This window comes from Sitophilus oryzae, unplaced genomic scaffold, assembly GCF_002938485.1.
Source record: "Sitophilus oryzae breed Bouriz unplaced genomic scaffold, Soryzae_2.0 scaffold_115_pilon_pilon, whole genome shotgun sequence".
In the NCBI taxonomy this organism is placed as follows: Eukaryota; Metazoa; Arthropoda; class Insecta; order Coleoptera; family Curculionidae; genus Sitophilus; species Sitophilus oryzae.
Window position 1 is genome coordinate 541,888 of NW_022145793.1, and position 15,818 is coordinate 557,705.

A 15,818-nucleotide genomic window follows, 5' to 3' on the forward strand; every position below is an offset into this window, starting at 1 on the left:
GGCGTGGAGGGGGTAAATTAAACACCCCCACCCCTGTAAACCTCTTATCCCTCTCCTCCCACCCTTCGGAAAGGCTCCCCAGGCGTGGAGAAAAATCGCATCTCTCGCCTCTGAGCTGCTAAAAAAATTATACCGGCTGGAAGGAATTCCGGAGCGAATTAACATAATCCGTGGAATGTTCTAAACGATTTGTTGAGATCAGGCGATAATTGATGGGCTTAGATTAGATTAAACGAAGTTTTTTTTTCCTAGAGCTTATAAACTTTGTGGATAAAGCTATGCCGTAAGACATTACACAGAATTTTATATTAAGTACGATATGTTGTTTTGTTTATATACCACAGTTTAAAGAATATAAAATATATCAGTTGACCCACTCTAAGGAATTCTATTGTTATTTTGACTTCAAAGGCGGCCCGTGACCCTTCGAGGTGACAAAAAATTTGTACGTTTACCGGGTGCAGGGGAAGTGCTATTTTATCAGTCAGAACGCTGGCCGTATACGAGGGATCATCTAAAAATACTAAGGAATTTTAATACAGCAAGTAGAAAAATAAAAATACAGTACTAGTTTTATTGATTAACAGTTTTAGGCGTCTTTAATAATTGATCAATATTTATTTACTTTCTTCTTATTATTATTTAATAACATATCTTATTGTTTACAAATATAAATACGATATAAATTGAAATGTGAAATAAAAAACGGATTTTAGTTAATTACATTATCTTATAATACTAATTTATTCATGTTAATTTTACAACAAAATAATTTACATATTTTATATATAAATATATAAATAATAAATAATATTATATGTAAATTATTTTGTTGTAAAATTAACATGAATAAATTAGTATTATAAGATAATGTAATTAACTAAAATCCGTTTTTTATTTCACATTTCAATTTATATCGTATTTATATTTATATATTTTATTGTCGTATAAACTGGAATTTACCCGGTATAGCCTGATAAGTAGTTAAATTAACTATTGTACTTTAAATCAAATTAAAACTTATACCCAAAAAGTTATACAGGGTGAGACAAGATTAATATTGAACATTAGTCACATTTAAAAGCATATTACTCTTTTATTTTAAATGGAACACCCAGTATATTATTCCGATATTCAATGGCGAATTCATGTCTCTTCAAAATACTATTAAGGTTGCCTACCCCTCATACAAAGATTTTCCTAGAGATTTTCATTTGCAAGATTTGATCTGAGTAGATCTTTATTTGATAAAATCTAGGTAGCTGTGATATGTCCGAGGTTACTTCAACATAGCTGTCTAATTAGTCCAACTTTACCAACTAGTTTTGTGTCAGTTAAACAAAAAAATTTCTCAGAAATTTGCCGAAAATGCAAACTTATCCTACATCAGAGAGAATTGATATGATTCTATTAGTGCAGTGTGCATTCACTAATTAATAAAATACTTACATGCTCCTGATTTTATCTAGTCTGGTTTTTTTTATGAAGATATGTTAAAGACAGTGTTTACAAAACTCGACCAACTATTGTCGACAACATGAGAGAAATTATTGTAGCTGCTTTTCGAGGTAGAACTCCACATATGCCTCTTAAAATGAAAAGATCCAATCATTTTATGCAGTTAACAGGAAAGAAAGCATTTTCAGCATTTGATTTCATCTAGCTAATTTTTGTCGCATAATTATAGGTTTATATCTAGTTTTAATTATGTAATAATTTAAATATGTTTTAAACGTGTATCTTTTTATTACCGTTGAGTATTTTACTTTACAATCCTTAATTTTTGTTAAATTAACAAAAGGTATATCACAGCCACCCTAGATTTTTTCAAATAATAAAGATCTACTGACGCAAAATCATAAAAATTAAAATATCTAGGAAAATCTTTGTCTGAGGGGTAGGCAACCTTCATAATATTTTGAAGATATATGAATTCCCCATTGAGCACCGGAAAAATATACTGGGTGTTCCATTTAAAATAAAGGAGTAACCTGTTTTTAAAAGTGACTAATGTTCCATATTAATTTTGTCTCACCCTGTATAACTTTTCGGGTCAAATTTCAATTTAGTTTAACATACAATGGTTACTGTAATTAAATATCAAGCTATACAAGGTCACCTAAAATTTAGGTAGGTAGCTGTTACAAAAATTTACTTTTGTTAAATACGTCATTTATTTTGTCCGCTACAGCATAAGAGCTTATGCTGTTACTGTTACAACACGGTAGGCACTGTTAGATCACACTAAAAGACTTTTTTTTCGCACCACTGTAAAATTTTCAAAACATTAAGTACGCCACTTTGTGTGGAAAGCGATATATTACATCCGCCACACTTTTTTGAAGCACCCTGTATGCTCCATATAATTTTAAATTGTGCATCATTACGTTCCCTAAAACTTTTCTGTTTACCATATTTTGTTTCGTAAAACAAACAATAGAATAAACTTTACTCTTATCGTTGAATCACCCTGTACATATGCTTATACTAACGAAGGAATATGAAAAAACTTTAAAGAAAATTATAAAAACATTTATTCTTAAATTATTTAAAAAATACATTTTATATATTATACTCTTACAATATAGCAAACTGATCATACAGCAAATCTTTTACTTTGTAATAATCCTCGGATATGCAACCCTCAAACACAATTTTCCCAGTATCAAGCTATAACAAAAAACAACAAATATCAGACTTAGACTTTAATAAATAAATATTTATACCTTTCTTACAGCTATTGTACCATTACAACACCACAATACACCACCAGAAAATTCCGAAGAAACATTGGCTTTAGCAAGAACCTGCTTGAAATCTGACAATTTCAGCTCGTTGATAAAAACAGGTTCATGATGTGCTTCCGCGGTATGTGGTTCTAAAGTTAGTATCTTCTGGTCATCATCGTCCACTAAAAAACCCAAATAAATGAATATTTAAAGCATAAATTAAGAAAAAAACATTGTTTTTTCTTACCTTCCATTGGTTCATTATCGGTGGTCATTCTCTTGGCATCAGCTTGGATTTCTCTCAGAGCTATCTGGGCATTTATAAAAGCAACCTCGGCATCTTTCGCAGCCTTTTTGAAGTCTAGCTGAGATACCAGCGAATCTGTTAACCTAACCTAGAAAATTAAAAACAAAACAACAAATAGATTATTTTTTAAAGTGTCAGTGTTAAAAAGCTTCAAAGCAGGCGGATGAAACTGCCATTTGAATTTTGGAAACACGGCGGAGTTTCTGCCAGTAGAGGGATAGATGGCGCTGCGTAGAAATTTCATCTAAAGTCCCTAGATATTCATCTAGGGACTTTAATTTTATCATGATTTTATCAAGTCATCCACAGAGTATAGTTTAATTAACAATTCGTTTGATTCTCTGTGGAGTAATTGGAGTAGTTGGAGTAGTTGAAAAATATAAATATTTATATAAAATGTTGATAATTTAACAGTGATGTGCTTTGTTACCCTATGAATAAACATTGATATGAAGTTGCTTTCGCCAGAAACAATTATAATTAAATAATTTAATAAAAATTTAATTTCTAAGTGACCCGGATCAGTTAGATCAGTAAAATAAATTGAAAAATAAACGTCATTGTCGTCATTCCATATTTGGCAATTGTTGGCAATGTCTGTCAGCATTCTGTCAGTTTCTGTGAAGTAGAAGTGAATTGTGATTTGTTTTTACGGGAATATTTTACGGATTTTTGCGAATTTAGAGTATTTTGGACGATAGGATTGTGAAATTTAAAAGCCAAGTAGTTTAATATATAAGATTAATTAATCCCTGTGATAATTTTTATGAAATTTCTCATAATCAAAACAAATTCTTTCAACAAAATGGCTGTCTCAGAAATCTGGAAGATCACTAATTTTAAAGTTTTATTTAAGTGTATTTATATCGAATCAAGAATTTGTATTAACACATATTAAAAGCTTAATTTTAAAGGTTGTGCAGTAATTTATGTAAGTGTACGCTTTTAGATAAATATTAAATATACAAATTTGCAAAGACAAACAAGTAATTTTAAAAAGATCATTTATTTATTTAAACGAGTATAATCATTAATCATTAGGTTGAAAATATATTTGTATTTACTTATTTATATATTTTCTATACCCTTGTATTATTTATAAGCCCTATATGTCCTGTTTTATTTGTAAAAAAAATGCTACGAGTCATCGAGAATAGATTTAATAACAATTTTGTCCCTTGGCTTTCTGTATTATATAATGTGAATTTTAAGATGTTTCTATTTGAATAGGTCATTAAAGTTGAGATTAAAGTTATACCAAATTATATTCACGGTAACTATATGTCTTTTATATAATGATTTATTTATTTATAATTTATAACCTTTTTTATAATTACTTATAACTGATTGTATAAATTCTGATAACTTTTATATATACTTGTATAGTGTTGAATGTGTTATATGTAATTTTATTAACAATGTTATAATAAAATAATCAAGTTACAAATTTTTCGTGTTTTATTCTAATTTCAGGGATAATTTCAACCTAGATTATTAATTTATTTGTATCAAAATACATTATTTTTATTTTATAAAATGTTTTGTTACAAATAAGTTCATAATCTAGATTGAAATTACCAAATATAAGTAAAAAACTTATGAACTGGCAGTAAAGGTCTATTTAAAAATATGGCGCGAACTTTTAGTTCTGCCAGTAGCCCGCTTGGATCGCGTCAAGCGCGTGTTTCCAGGCTTTAACATAGGAGTTTTCATTTCTTTCAGTTAGTTATTCTATGCTTCAAAGTCTCTTTCATAAACTAAACTATAGTCTGCCCAACGAGAGCATCTTTGACAATGACATTGACAACTTCATTTTAATTCACATGTAAATTGTATTTTGTCATTTTATGTCCAATTATGTCATTTTTTGAATGTCGTCTTTTGAAATATACCCCTATTCGTTGGAGAGACTATAATATACACGGTGGTCCGAACTGTATTCTGGAAACTTCGGCAGCATATTCTGCAAATAAAAATAAGTAAAAAAGTTTGTATAAATGTATGTCCTAAATTGCTTAGTTTCGGAGATACCTGCAGGGTGTAGAAGTTTCATTTTTATTATGATTTTTTCCAAATAATTTATGAAATAACGTCAATATTTCGATGAAAATTGTTGTCTGGGAGTTTTTTGATATTATAAATTTGATTTTGATGTCAATATGACTCCTACTTGTAGACGGTGCCACCTACATATTTTTTAACTGGTTTGAAGACTAATAACTTTTTGTCCGTATCTGTATAAAACCACTGATTAAAAAAATATACATTTGCGACGTTTTTTACGTAAAAAAAGGTATCTTGGTAAAAATCGCTTCGAGTAATGGTTCTCGAGATATTTGGAATCTAAATTCTCAATACCTGTCATCATAGACATAAATTTTTTAAATTTTATATATATAAAAATACCTGTCATCATAGACATAAATATTTTAAATGTTGACTAAATAATAATTATTAAACTGAAATCATAAATTTGAAATGGTTTTATGCTAAAAGTTCAACGGAAACTGTTTTATCATCATTTTTTTCGTGTGTTTTTTTGATTAATTTAAAAAAAATAAAAAAAAGTTCCCAAACTCATCATTTCAATAATGACATGTATAGTCTGTGAAACGAATAACTTTGAATTTGACAGTTCCGGCGGGCTTTTCTAGTGTAAATTCTATTAGGTTAGCAGCTTGCGGCCATGCTGATGCAATGCCGTCTCTAATAGAACAGCCTCGGAGCGAGATTTATGACGTCACGCTAGTTAGATACTACGGATTAATTATGTTGTAGAATACATGGAAAATATAATTATTCAAAATTACATATATATTTATATGTAATTTTTTGGATTATATTCGACACTATTTTTTCATATGACACAACACTGATGACCAAAAAAATAATGAAAAACCAAATGAAAACTTAATCAGCGTTTTTCCCGAACCTAAATCCCAAGAAAATCAAAAATTTTAGAATAATTTTACATATAAAATGACAGCGATCTTTATTACATAGCCATCGCTTTTCATGTTAAATTAGATCGATTTTCAAACCCCAAAATTTAAAATATATTTTACATTTTACCCATTATCTTATGTACCTATTCATTATTTGTATATTATAAAACATTTGCTGCATTTGTATGGTTCATAGTTTATTTGCCAAAGTATTTATTACTATAAATCGGTATATATATTGTATTTATTAACTGTATATTATGTATATTTCATGTAAACTATATCATTTTTAAAATACAAACCAAAAATACAAGGAATAATTATGTTTTCCATGTATTCTACAACATATTTATTAATCCGTGGTATCTAACTAGCGTGACGTCATAAATCTCGCTCCGAGGCTGTTCTATTAGAAACGGCATTGGTGTGATATTTAGAAATGTCAAAGGCTGATGACATTTTACTTTTGTCAATTATGACATTTCGCGTTGATTTTTGCAAGAATAGGAAGAACTGTCACTTGTTTTATTATTTTCCTTTTCTATTTCACGAAAATAAAAAGTTACCTATCTGATTCGTTCAGGCACTCATTTTAAAGAATATCAGTAACTTTTTGGTTTTTTTTGGATAGAGGGATTATATATTTGCCATGTTGGTAAAAAATAACGGTCAAAATTCAAAGTTATTCATTTTATAGACTATATTGACTATTTTCATTCTAAATATCTTGAAAACGGTTGCTTGTAGCGATTTTTACTAAGAGACATTTTTTACGTAAAAAATCACGAAATGTATGTTTTTTCACCCAGTAGTTTTATACGGGTATGGACGAAAAGTTATTACTCTTCAAAACAGTTAAAACACATGTAGGTGGCGCTCTCTACAAGTAAGAGTCATATTGATATCAAAATCAAAATTCTCATGTCAAAAAACTCCTAGATACCAATTTTCATCCAAATATTGACGTTGCTTCAGAAATTATCGGGAAAAAATCGAAATAAAAATGAAACTTCTACACCCTGTATCTCCGAAACTAAGCATTTTAGGACATACAATTATATAAACTTTTTTACTTTTTTTTATCTGCAAAATATGCTGCCAAAGTTTCCGGAATACAGTTCGGACCACCCTGTATAGTATTAATAAAAAAGATATTCAATTATTTCAAATGCATTAATATACATGGTGTTCAATCTCAAAGTAATTTTCAGTAAATAAAACTATAACTGACTAGATATCTAATACATATTTTTCATATCAATACATACCTGGTATATGTGTGTTTCGCTGGTTGCATCCACCGTCTCCCCCCTTTGAGGTGTGAAAACTCTCGCCCTAATGTTATCCCTGCAGTGCGCCGCAATGACTTCCGTGTTGTCTTCAGTGCCGTGCACCACGATCACCCGCCTAGGTCGCAGCTGGGACAGGATTTTCATCAGGGATTCCCCGTCGGACCGGCCTTCGAAATCGATGTATTGTACTTGACAGTTCACTTGAACCGTCCTCTCCAGAGCGATACATTTCGATGGAACTTCCAGAATTTCAACTGGAAAAAATTGGCAACAATGTTTAACCACAGCTATTGATTTAAGTAAACAATAATAAAATATTCGACGAAAATCATTAGATGGATTTGATAAAAATTTACTGTTGGAAAAGCAAAATAGCAAACGGAATACCATATTTATGATCTAAAAAAAAACGGCGTCCTGTTGGCTTGGAAATGAACATCCAAAATCTGATGACATTCCAAAATAAAATGACAGCGACCTACATTTCATAACCAACGCTGACGCCATAAAAAAACGCGACTTGGTAGAGTAGTATATGACCTAAATTAGGATTGAATGACGAATTCAATTGTTTTCGGTCGCTTCCTGTTTCACCGGAAATGACTGCAACTTTTTATTTTTAAATGGCACCTTCGGTATTTTCGATAGAGAATGACATTAGAACATAGAATGACATATCATATGTCAACTTTTGACTTTCTCGCTGAATAAAAAATTGTATTTTAAATTTCAATCTAGAGTGCCAAGGCTATGTTAAAAACACTAATTATTAATCCAGGGGCCTTGGAAAAATAGATTTGATCGTCTAATGTTTTTAGTGTCTTGTCCTGCCCGGTTAAACGAGGCCTAAATCGTATTTTTAATCATATCTCAATTGTTTTCAAATGGAACGAGAGTGGCTCATTAGCATATTTGGAAAAATCATTTTTTTACAAATAATTTTTTACCACACGCTTGGTATTTCGAGTCAAATTTTCGTTACGAACCACATGTTATAATTTCAAATAAACCATATGAGAAAATGTCAAAAGTTGACATTTGATATGTCATTCTATTTAGAGTGATATTTTCTATTGAACAGAGTAAAAAAATATCGAGGGTGCCATTTAAAATCAAAAGTTGTAGTCATTTCCGGTGAAACAGGAAATTACCAAAATCAATTGAATACGTCAATCAATCCCAATTTATGTTATATACTAACATACCAAATCTCGTTTTTCTATCTAAAAAAACATAAAAAGTTAAAGATAAAACATACGTAATATAACACTGCGAATATCTGCGAAACCGTTCAAAATTTAGGGACACTTTAAATACAAAAAATGTATATTTTCTAATTCTGCATCAAGTAGAAAAATAATATATAGGGTGTTACGTTTAAAAACATTGAGATATAGCATTTTAAATATTACGATGTTGGCGACGCTATCAAAAATATCCTGTATAAGATAATGTAAACATTCCTTCGCATATTTATTCTGCTATGTTTGTTTTTAGAAAAATATAGCACAGTATTAGTAAAGTTAAATTTACTCCAGTTTTTAACCAAAGTTTCAGTAAATAAGAAAGAGAATGACAACACCGCATATTACTTCAAATAAAGATAGTGCACTTTATGCAGAATTTTGTGCTGAGCAGAATTCTGTACAGAAAAATTGGGGTTGCAATTTAAAAAAAAAATTAAACTTTATCGTTACTTTTTTTCGGGTCACCCTGTATACAGGGTGTTTCAAAACAAATGCGAAAAACTTCAGGGGGTGATTCCTTGTTTAAAATAAAGGGTTTGGGTCAAAAGTCAACCATTAGGGAGATATCGCGGTACAAAGATGGCGGAAAAATAATGTTTTTATGTTTTATCTTGAAAACGAAAAGAGATAGACTAATAAAATTTTATGGAAGCATTACTGTTATGAAAACATACTTTCTGATAATTTTTTCACTTTTTTAAAATGAGTGGAAGGGGTTGAAATAAACTACCCCTATCATTCTTGTTAACGAAATTTAAAGAAAAATCTTATCAAACACATGCAAAAAAAATAATTTGGATAGTTTAGTTTGTTTAGAAACTTTTTTATCTCTTGTATTTTTTTTATAAAACTCACCGATTTGAAATTAAAAAATAAAATGTAAAGCATTACATGCCAGGACAAAAAACATTTTCTGATAAAGAATCTAGTGGGCTAATTTTTTTAGGAAAACATCTAGTCGGCCGCTGTTACTTTTTAGGATGTTCCTAATATAATTTTATTTGACATTACTCTACTGCAATGCGTTATTATCTAGATGATTATTATTATCGTTATTATCACTAGATTCTTAATCTAAAAATGTTTTTTGTCCTGATATGTAATGCTTTACATTTTATTTTTTAATTTCAAATCGGTGAGTTTTATCAAAGAAACACAAGAGATAAAAAAGTTTCTAAACAAACTAAACTATCCAAATTAAAGCATTTGCATGTGTTTGATAAGATTTTTCTTTAAATTTCGTTAGCAAGAATGATAGGGGTAGTTTATTTCAACCCCTTCCACTCATTTTTAAAAAGTGAAAAAATTACCAGAAAGTGTGTTTTCATAACAATAATGCTTCCATAAAATTTCATTAGTCTATCTCTTTTCGTTTTCAAGATAAAAAATAAAAACATTATTTTTCCGCCATCTTTGTACCGCGATATCTCCGTAATGGTTGACTTTTGACCCAACGTTTATGAAGCAAACTACCCTTTATTTTGAACAAGGAATCAGCCCCTGAAGTTTTTTGCATTTGATTTGAAACACCCTGTATAAAGCTTTTAACAGCGACGATATTGAACTTCATCACACTAATGGGCCACCCTGTATATAACTAAAAATAACACACTTACTTATTTCTTCTTCTTCTTCCTCTCTCTTAACCTCTAAGTTTTCTTTATTATCTTCAGCTTCAGGATTAACATCGGCCAGCCTGTAATCTTCAATTTTAACAATTTCTCCATATTCATCACACTGAAAAAAAAATAAAAAAATATAAACATGTATTTAAAAAAAATTGTATTAAAAAAACCTTTATCTTGTCCTCACGAAACGGATACATAGGATACTGTTTTTTGGTCACTTTGAAAAATCCTCCACTAACTTTACCTTCTTGTTTTATAACAATATCGTGCCTTCCTTTGGATATAACCGACATCTCTATATCACTATCGGAATCTGAATCTACATCACTTAAAAATACCAGAAAATTAATAAATTTGTTTATTTCTTTTTTAAGATTTTTCTTACTCTTTGGTCCCGTTGCTTATATGCGTTCTTTGTTGCTGTCTTTTTTCAAACTCTTCCAGCTCTGCACCTTCTAATTTCACTCTTCTTTCTACAATCATATCGATGGTTCTGCCTTTTTCGTTGTTGTCTATTAGATCTCTCGCTAGAGTTCCAGGACATGTTCTATAAAATAATAATTAGCTTGAAAGATTAAAATCCTATACAGGGTGAAGCCCCTCATACGACGCGGAGGTTTCAAGGAGAACGACAGTTTGTATTGAAATTAAATTTTTTACATATATTTTTGTATTGAAATTATTTTTTTTTATACAGGGCTGTTCACCACATACGACACGGAGTATTGTAGCTAAACGATGAGATTTTTACAAATTGTAAGTTTTGGGTTCGATGAAGGACTATTAGAGGTACAATTTAAAAATAATTTTACAAGATACAGAGTGTCCTAAATAAGTAAAAAATATCAAAGTTGTATTTTTTTAAATGGAACACCCTGTATATTATTACATTTTTAGTTTCTACGATTAAAATAAAGGTAAATTTGATTAAGATTTATTATACTTAAACCTTACCGTTTTTGAAATATTTTCAATTTTGTGAAATTGCAGTAAAAATTTTAAGGCTTCATTTCTCCAAGGGTATCAAAGTTTTTAATACTAAATATTTACTGAAGTTTATTTACTGATCAGTTATTGTGTTGCAATAATAAAAATAATACTACCTTATACAGAGTGTCTATAAATTTATTTTAAATAATTATTAGCTTCAAACGGCAATAACTTGTTTAATTTAAATGGAACACCCTGTATATTTTACGAGAATCAGATGCACAATTTAATTGTCTATCAAATTATATTATACCATTTTTACCTATCTCTTTAAGTTTCCGTAGAAAATGCATTTTCTTGTAATTTAGAACTTATTTACCAATATACCCATGGACTATTGACATTTTAGATTATTTTTAAAGATGTACCAAATTTTTAAAGAGTACAGATACTAATATTGTCGATATAATTCGTTTATTTCATTAAAAAATAAAAAAAAACTGTTTAAATATTTGTTAAAGAAGATCAATTAATATGATTCCAGTATTCAAACTAAATTAACTGACTGTTTGCGTTGATTAATAATAATTGCTCCAAATACTAAAAAACTGAATTTTGTATGGGCATTAGACAGTGTGATAAAAAGTAACACCTTAAAATGATATTTCATTTTTTAATAAATGCTTATTTATAACAACAGAGACTTTAATTTGATAACTTATTATTATATTGATTTCTGACTCAAATCCACATTTATTTATAATAATTTATTAACGAACACAATTAAGTATGTAATTAATTAGTATATGGGCGGAAATAATGGTGTTATATTTAATTAATGGTATACTCTTTTATAAAGATTTAAATAGTTTTCTTTTTGCATACAAATGGGCTAGTAATAGGTATTATCGTTTTGCTAAAAACGATAATATTACTAGTCTGTACATTTTGTACATTTGTTGCTTTAAAAACAATCTAAAATGTCAATATTCCATGGATATATTGATAAATATGAGGTCTAAATTATAAGAAAATGCATTTTCTACGAAAACTTGAAGGGATAGTTAAAAAATGGTATAATACAATTTGATAGACAATTTAATTGTGCATCTGATTCTCCTAATATATACAGGGCATTCCATTTAAATTAAAGAAGTTATTGCCGTTTGAAGCTAATAATTATTTAAAATAAATTTTTAGACACTCTGTATAAGGTGGTATTATTTTTATTATTGCAACACAATAACTGATCAATAAATAAACTTCATTAAATATTTAGTATTAAAAACATTGATACCCTTGGAGAAATGAAGCTTTAAAATTTTACTGCAATTTCACAAAATTGAAAATATTTCAAAACGGTAAGGTTTAAGTATAATAAACCTTAATCAAATTTACCTTTATTTTAATCGTAGAAACTAAAAATGTAATAATATACAGGGTGTTCCGTTTAAAAAAATACAACTTTGATATTTTTTATTTATTTGGGACACTCTGTATCTTGTAAAAATATTTTTAAATTGTAGCTCTAATAGTCCTTCAACGAACCCCAAACTTACAATTTGTAAAAATCTCATCGTTTAGCTACAATACTCCGTGTCGTATGTGGTGAACAATCCTGTATATGTATAATAGAATTTTAGTGGTTTCTGGTGGTTTCGGAGATACAATTTGTGGGAAACTAGTTAAATAGATGGCCACACTGGTCAAAAAACACCCAGGCACCAATTTTGATCCAACTATTTACATCAGTTCAAAAATTATTTGGAAAAAATGGACATAAAAATGAAACTTGTACACCCTGTATCTTTGAAAAGAAGCATTTTAGGACATAAATTTATACGAACTTTTTTACTTATTTTTATTGGTAGAATAGGCTGCCATAGTTGTCCGAATACAAGTCGGACCACCCTGTATATCAATTTTAGGAGTCAAAGAAAAAAGAAAGGTGAGTTTCTGAGGTAACCTTGATAGTATTTTGAAGAGACATGAATTCTCCACTGAATACTGCAATAATATACTGGGTGTTCCATTTAAAATAAGAGTAATTTACTTTTAAAAGAAACCAATGTTCAATATTAATTTTGCTTCATCCTGTATAACTCTTTGGGTTAAATTTTAATTTGATTTAAAGTACGATAGTTATTTTAACTACATATTAAGCTATACTGGGTAAATTCCAATTCAGATAGATTTTATTGAAATATAAAATTTCTTCTTCGTTTTTAGAGAACGTTTAATACGTCAAAAACCTTACATTTTAGTCCTATGCTTCTCTAATACCAACTCACCTTTATTTTTTTCCTGGAATCTAAAAACCAATTAATATATAGGGCGTTCCATTACAAAAAACACAACTTTGATGTGTAACTTTTTAAGGAGAACCTATAGAACTATTATTTTTAAGAAATGGTCTAAATTAACTTACAAATACTCACAAAATCTCACTTTAATACAAACTGTCGTTCTCCTTGGAGCCTAAGCGTCATATAAGAAGATCCACCCTGTATTTTTGTGTTTTATTACCTTGTAGTGATAATAACACTATTGTTTGAATTAGAACACCACTGCAAGAATAATTCCCTAGAAAACCCGCTTTCCAAGTCAGCACTACTGGCCAGCACTACTTTAGGACTAGCTACTTTATTTAGTTCGGATAAAGTGTGGCACAAATATAAATGCTTGAACTGAAAAGGATTATTTCTAGCTCCTTCAAAACTCCTCATTAACTTATCACTCATCCACTCTAAAAAAGATTAAATTAAATGTTTATATTCTGGTTTTATAACAAAAAAAAACTATGAAAATAACTTACCTATCTGGGACTTAGCAAATTCAACAACGTTATAAGCAACGTTACTTATCAGGGCTAAAGAATATGTAAGAAGTCCGGATTCCTTATTTCTCCACAACTGATCCAACATATGAGCTAGTTCCAAAACTCTACCGGCAGTATCAACAGCAATCAAAACATTCCCATTGTTTCTAAGAGTTTGTAAAATATTTGCTGAAAAGTTAATAACGCTTACATATACTAAAAACACTGTAAATTAGATAATAAATTACTCATTAGTTTCTCGTCTCTAGCTCTTCGCCTAGCCTGCTGGTATGTTGCGTTAAATGCATCAATAATTAGGAGAGAAGGTCTCTGGAGCTTCTCCAATTCACAGCCATTGAGATGACGTTCTTTCTTGTGATTAAACGAGTTAGCATAGATTATATCTTCCTCTCCTGCTTTCATTATCTTCCAAATTGTACCCCCAATCATATGACCCGCCGGCAATGGGGTAATTGTTAAACCATAACCCTTACCTTTCAACGGTACACTTTGGTTGTATTTTAACTGAATAATTTTATCAAAAGTGGCATCTACATCGTCCAAATTGAACAAAAAGAAATCCTTCATATTGTATTGGGATTGATACAAATCGTACATAAACATCTGACCCATCTTATAAACAGGGATTGTGGAGTATATTGGGCAATTTAGTCCTAGTTTACCGACAAGATACGGGAGAGCCCCTAAATGTGACGGATCGGGATATGATATTAATACTGCATCGATTTGATGAATATGTCTAAAAATAATTAATTTTAACGTTATTTACATGGTTATTTCTATACTGGAAACAACCTTTTGACTTCTTTAATAAATTCCATATTAAATTTTTCGTCCCAGCCGCAATCTAACAAAATTTTTACATCGTCGACCTGTAAGAGATAAGCCGGAGGGGACTCGTCCATAGCCCCCGAAAGTACCTGGAGCTTTATAATTGAAGTCATTTTTTAAAGTATTTTTCAATTTAGCATCATTTAAATAAACAATAATTTATAAAATTACAGATCGGCCATTCATAAGTATGGTTAGAAGCTCATTCTTCCTCTTTTTTTCATTCTGGCTTCTATCACAAGTGGCTTTTGTCTAGTTCATTATAGTGATGCTAAAATTTATATCTTCTCTGTGGTAAATCATATATAAAAGATCATATACTTTTTGGATGTTCTGTGGTCGTTGTGCAAGGTTGTCAAATTTATTTTTTATCAACAATTGAACACGTGCCCCGTGCCCCGAAATAATTCATCGTTCCTTTTTTTCCGTGTCTATTCTTGCGCGGACTCTTTCACTACGGTTCGTTTATATTTCTTCAATTATTCGCCTGTTTCTTGACGTTTTCGGCTAATGTAACAACACCGAAATAAAGTTTTTGAAAGAGTCCGCAATCGAGAAGTCGGTTAGCGTCAACCTTTACTTGGCATTTTTGTTTAGTTTGAACGTGACATATCAGTCGAAAGAACATTTCTTCGTAATATTTTTGTTGTGGAAAATCTTTTCAGTGACCGTTTAAAAGTTAATCGAGAAACTTCGAGTGTAAATTCGCGGTAGATTTTTCGAATCGCCCGCCTTCCGCCTTATCGATTCCCTCGTCCACGCACTTGTAGCAACGCCGCAAACAAGGACAAAACATATTTCATATTCCCTTCTTTTATAGGCGAGTCAGAAAATTCTTCGTAGTCTTCAGAAGGTGCTTTTTAAAACTCAGTAAAAACGTAAGTATAATTTGATTTTTTTATTAAAATTTCAAGTGTTAACAATTGAACGCGTTATTAACTTAGGATTGTGTCAAAACTAGTGGTTTTAGTGAGAAACTTTGCCATCGAATGCTTGTTGAATTTCACGTAATGGTGGCTGGAATACGTGCTTATTTTTTTCAAATTTAGGTTTCTAAACACGTATTTCTT

The 15,818-nt window shown here is 29.9% G+C and overlaps 2 protein-coding genes across 3 annotated transcripts in view; one reads left to right on the forward strand and one right to left on the reverse strand.

Annotated features, from left to right (window-relative positions):
• Nucleotides 1-2,516: 2,516 nt before the first annotated feature.
• Nucleotides 2,517-14,970, reverse strand: LOC115887343 (probable cleavage and polyadenylation specificity factor subunit 2). Of its 2 annotated transcripts, none has more exons than XM_030906768.1 (11): nt 14,713-14,970; nt 14,145-14,656; nt 13,894-14,085; nt 13,605-13,824; nt 10,534-10,695; nt 10,316-10,475; nt 10,137-10,257; nt 7,250-7,527; nt 2,977-3,124; nt 2,727-2,908; nt 2,517-2,670 (listed from the first exon to the last, which is right to left on the reverse strand). In XM_030906768.1, the coding sequence occupies exons 1-11, from the start codon at nt 14,859-14,861 to the stop codon at nt 2,578-2,580; spliced, it is 2,217 nt and encodes a 738-aa protein (XP_030762628.1). In that variant the 5' UTR covers nt 14,862-14,970; the 3' UTR covers nt 2,517-2,577. The 2 variants fall into 2 exon arrangements, with proteins under 2 accessions (XP_030762628.1, XP_030762621.1); XM_030906761.1 differs by having other exon boundaries at nt 2,727-2,911.
• A 159-nt stretch (nt 14,971-15,129) lies between these two features.
• The window catches only part of LOC115887357 (protein krasavietz), a 36,202-nt gene continuing 35,513 nt past the window's right edge, over nt 15,130-15,818 (forward strand). The window contains exon 1 of the mRNA XM_030906778.1: nt 15,130-15,626. The gene's annotated coding sequence lies outside the window, so the exon portion shown is untranslated. The remainder of the gene's footprint in view (nt 15,627-15,818) is intronic.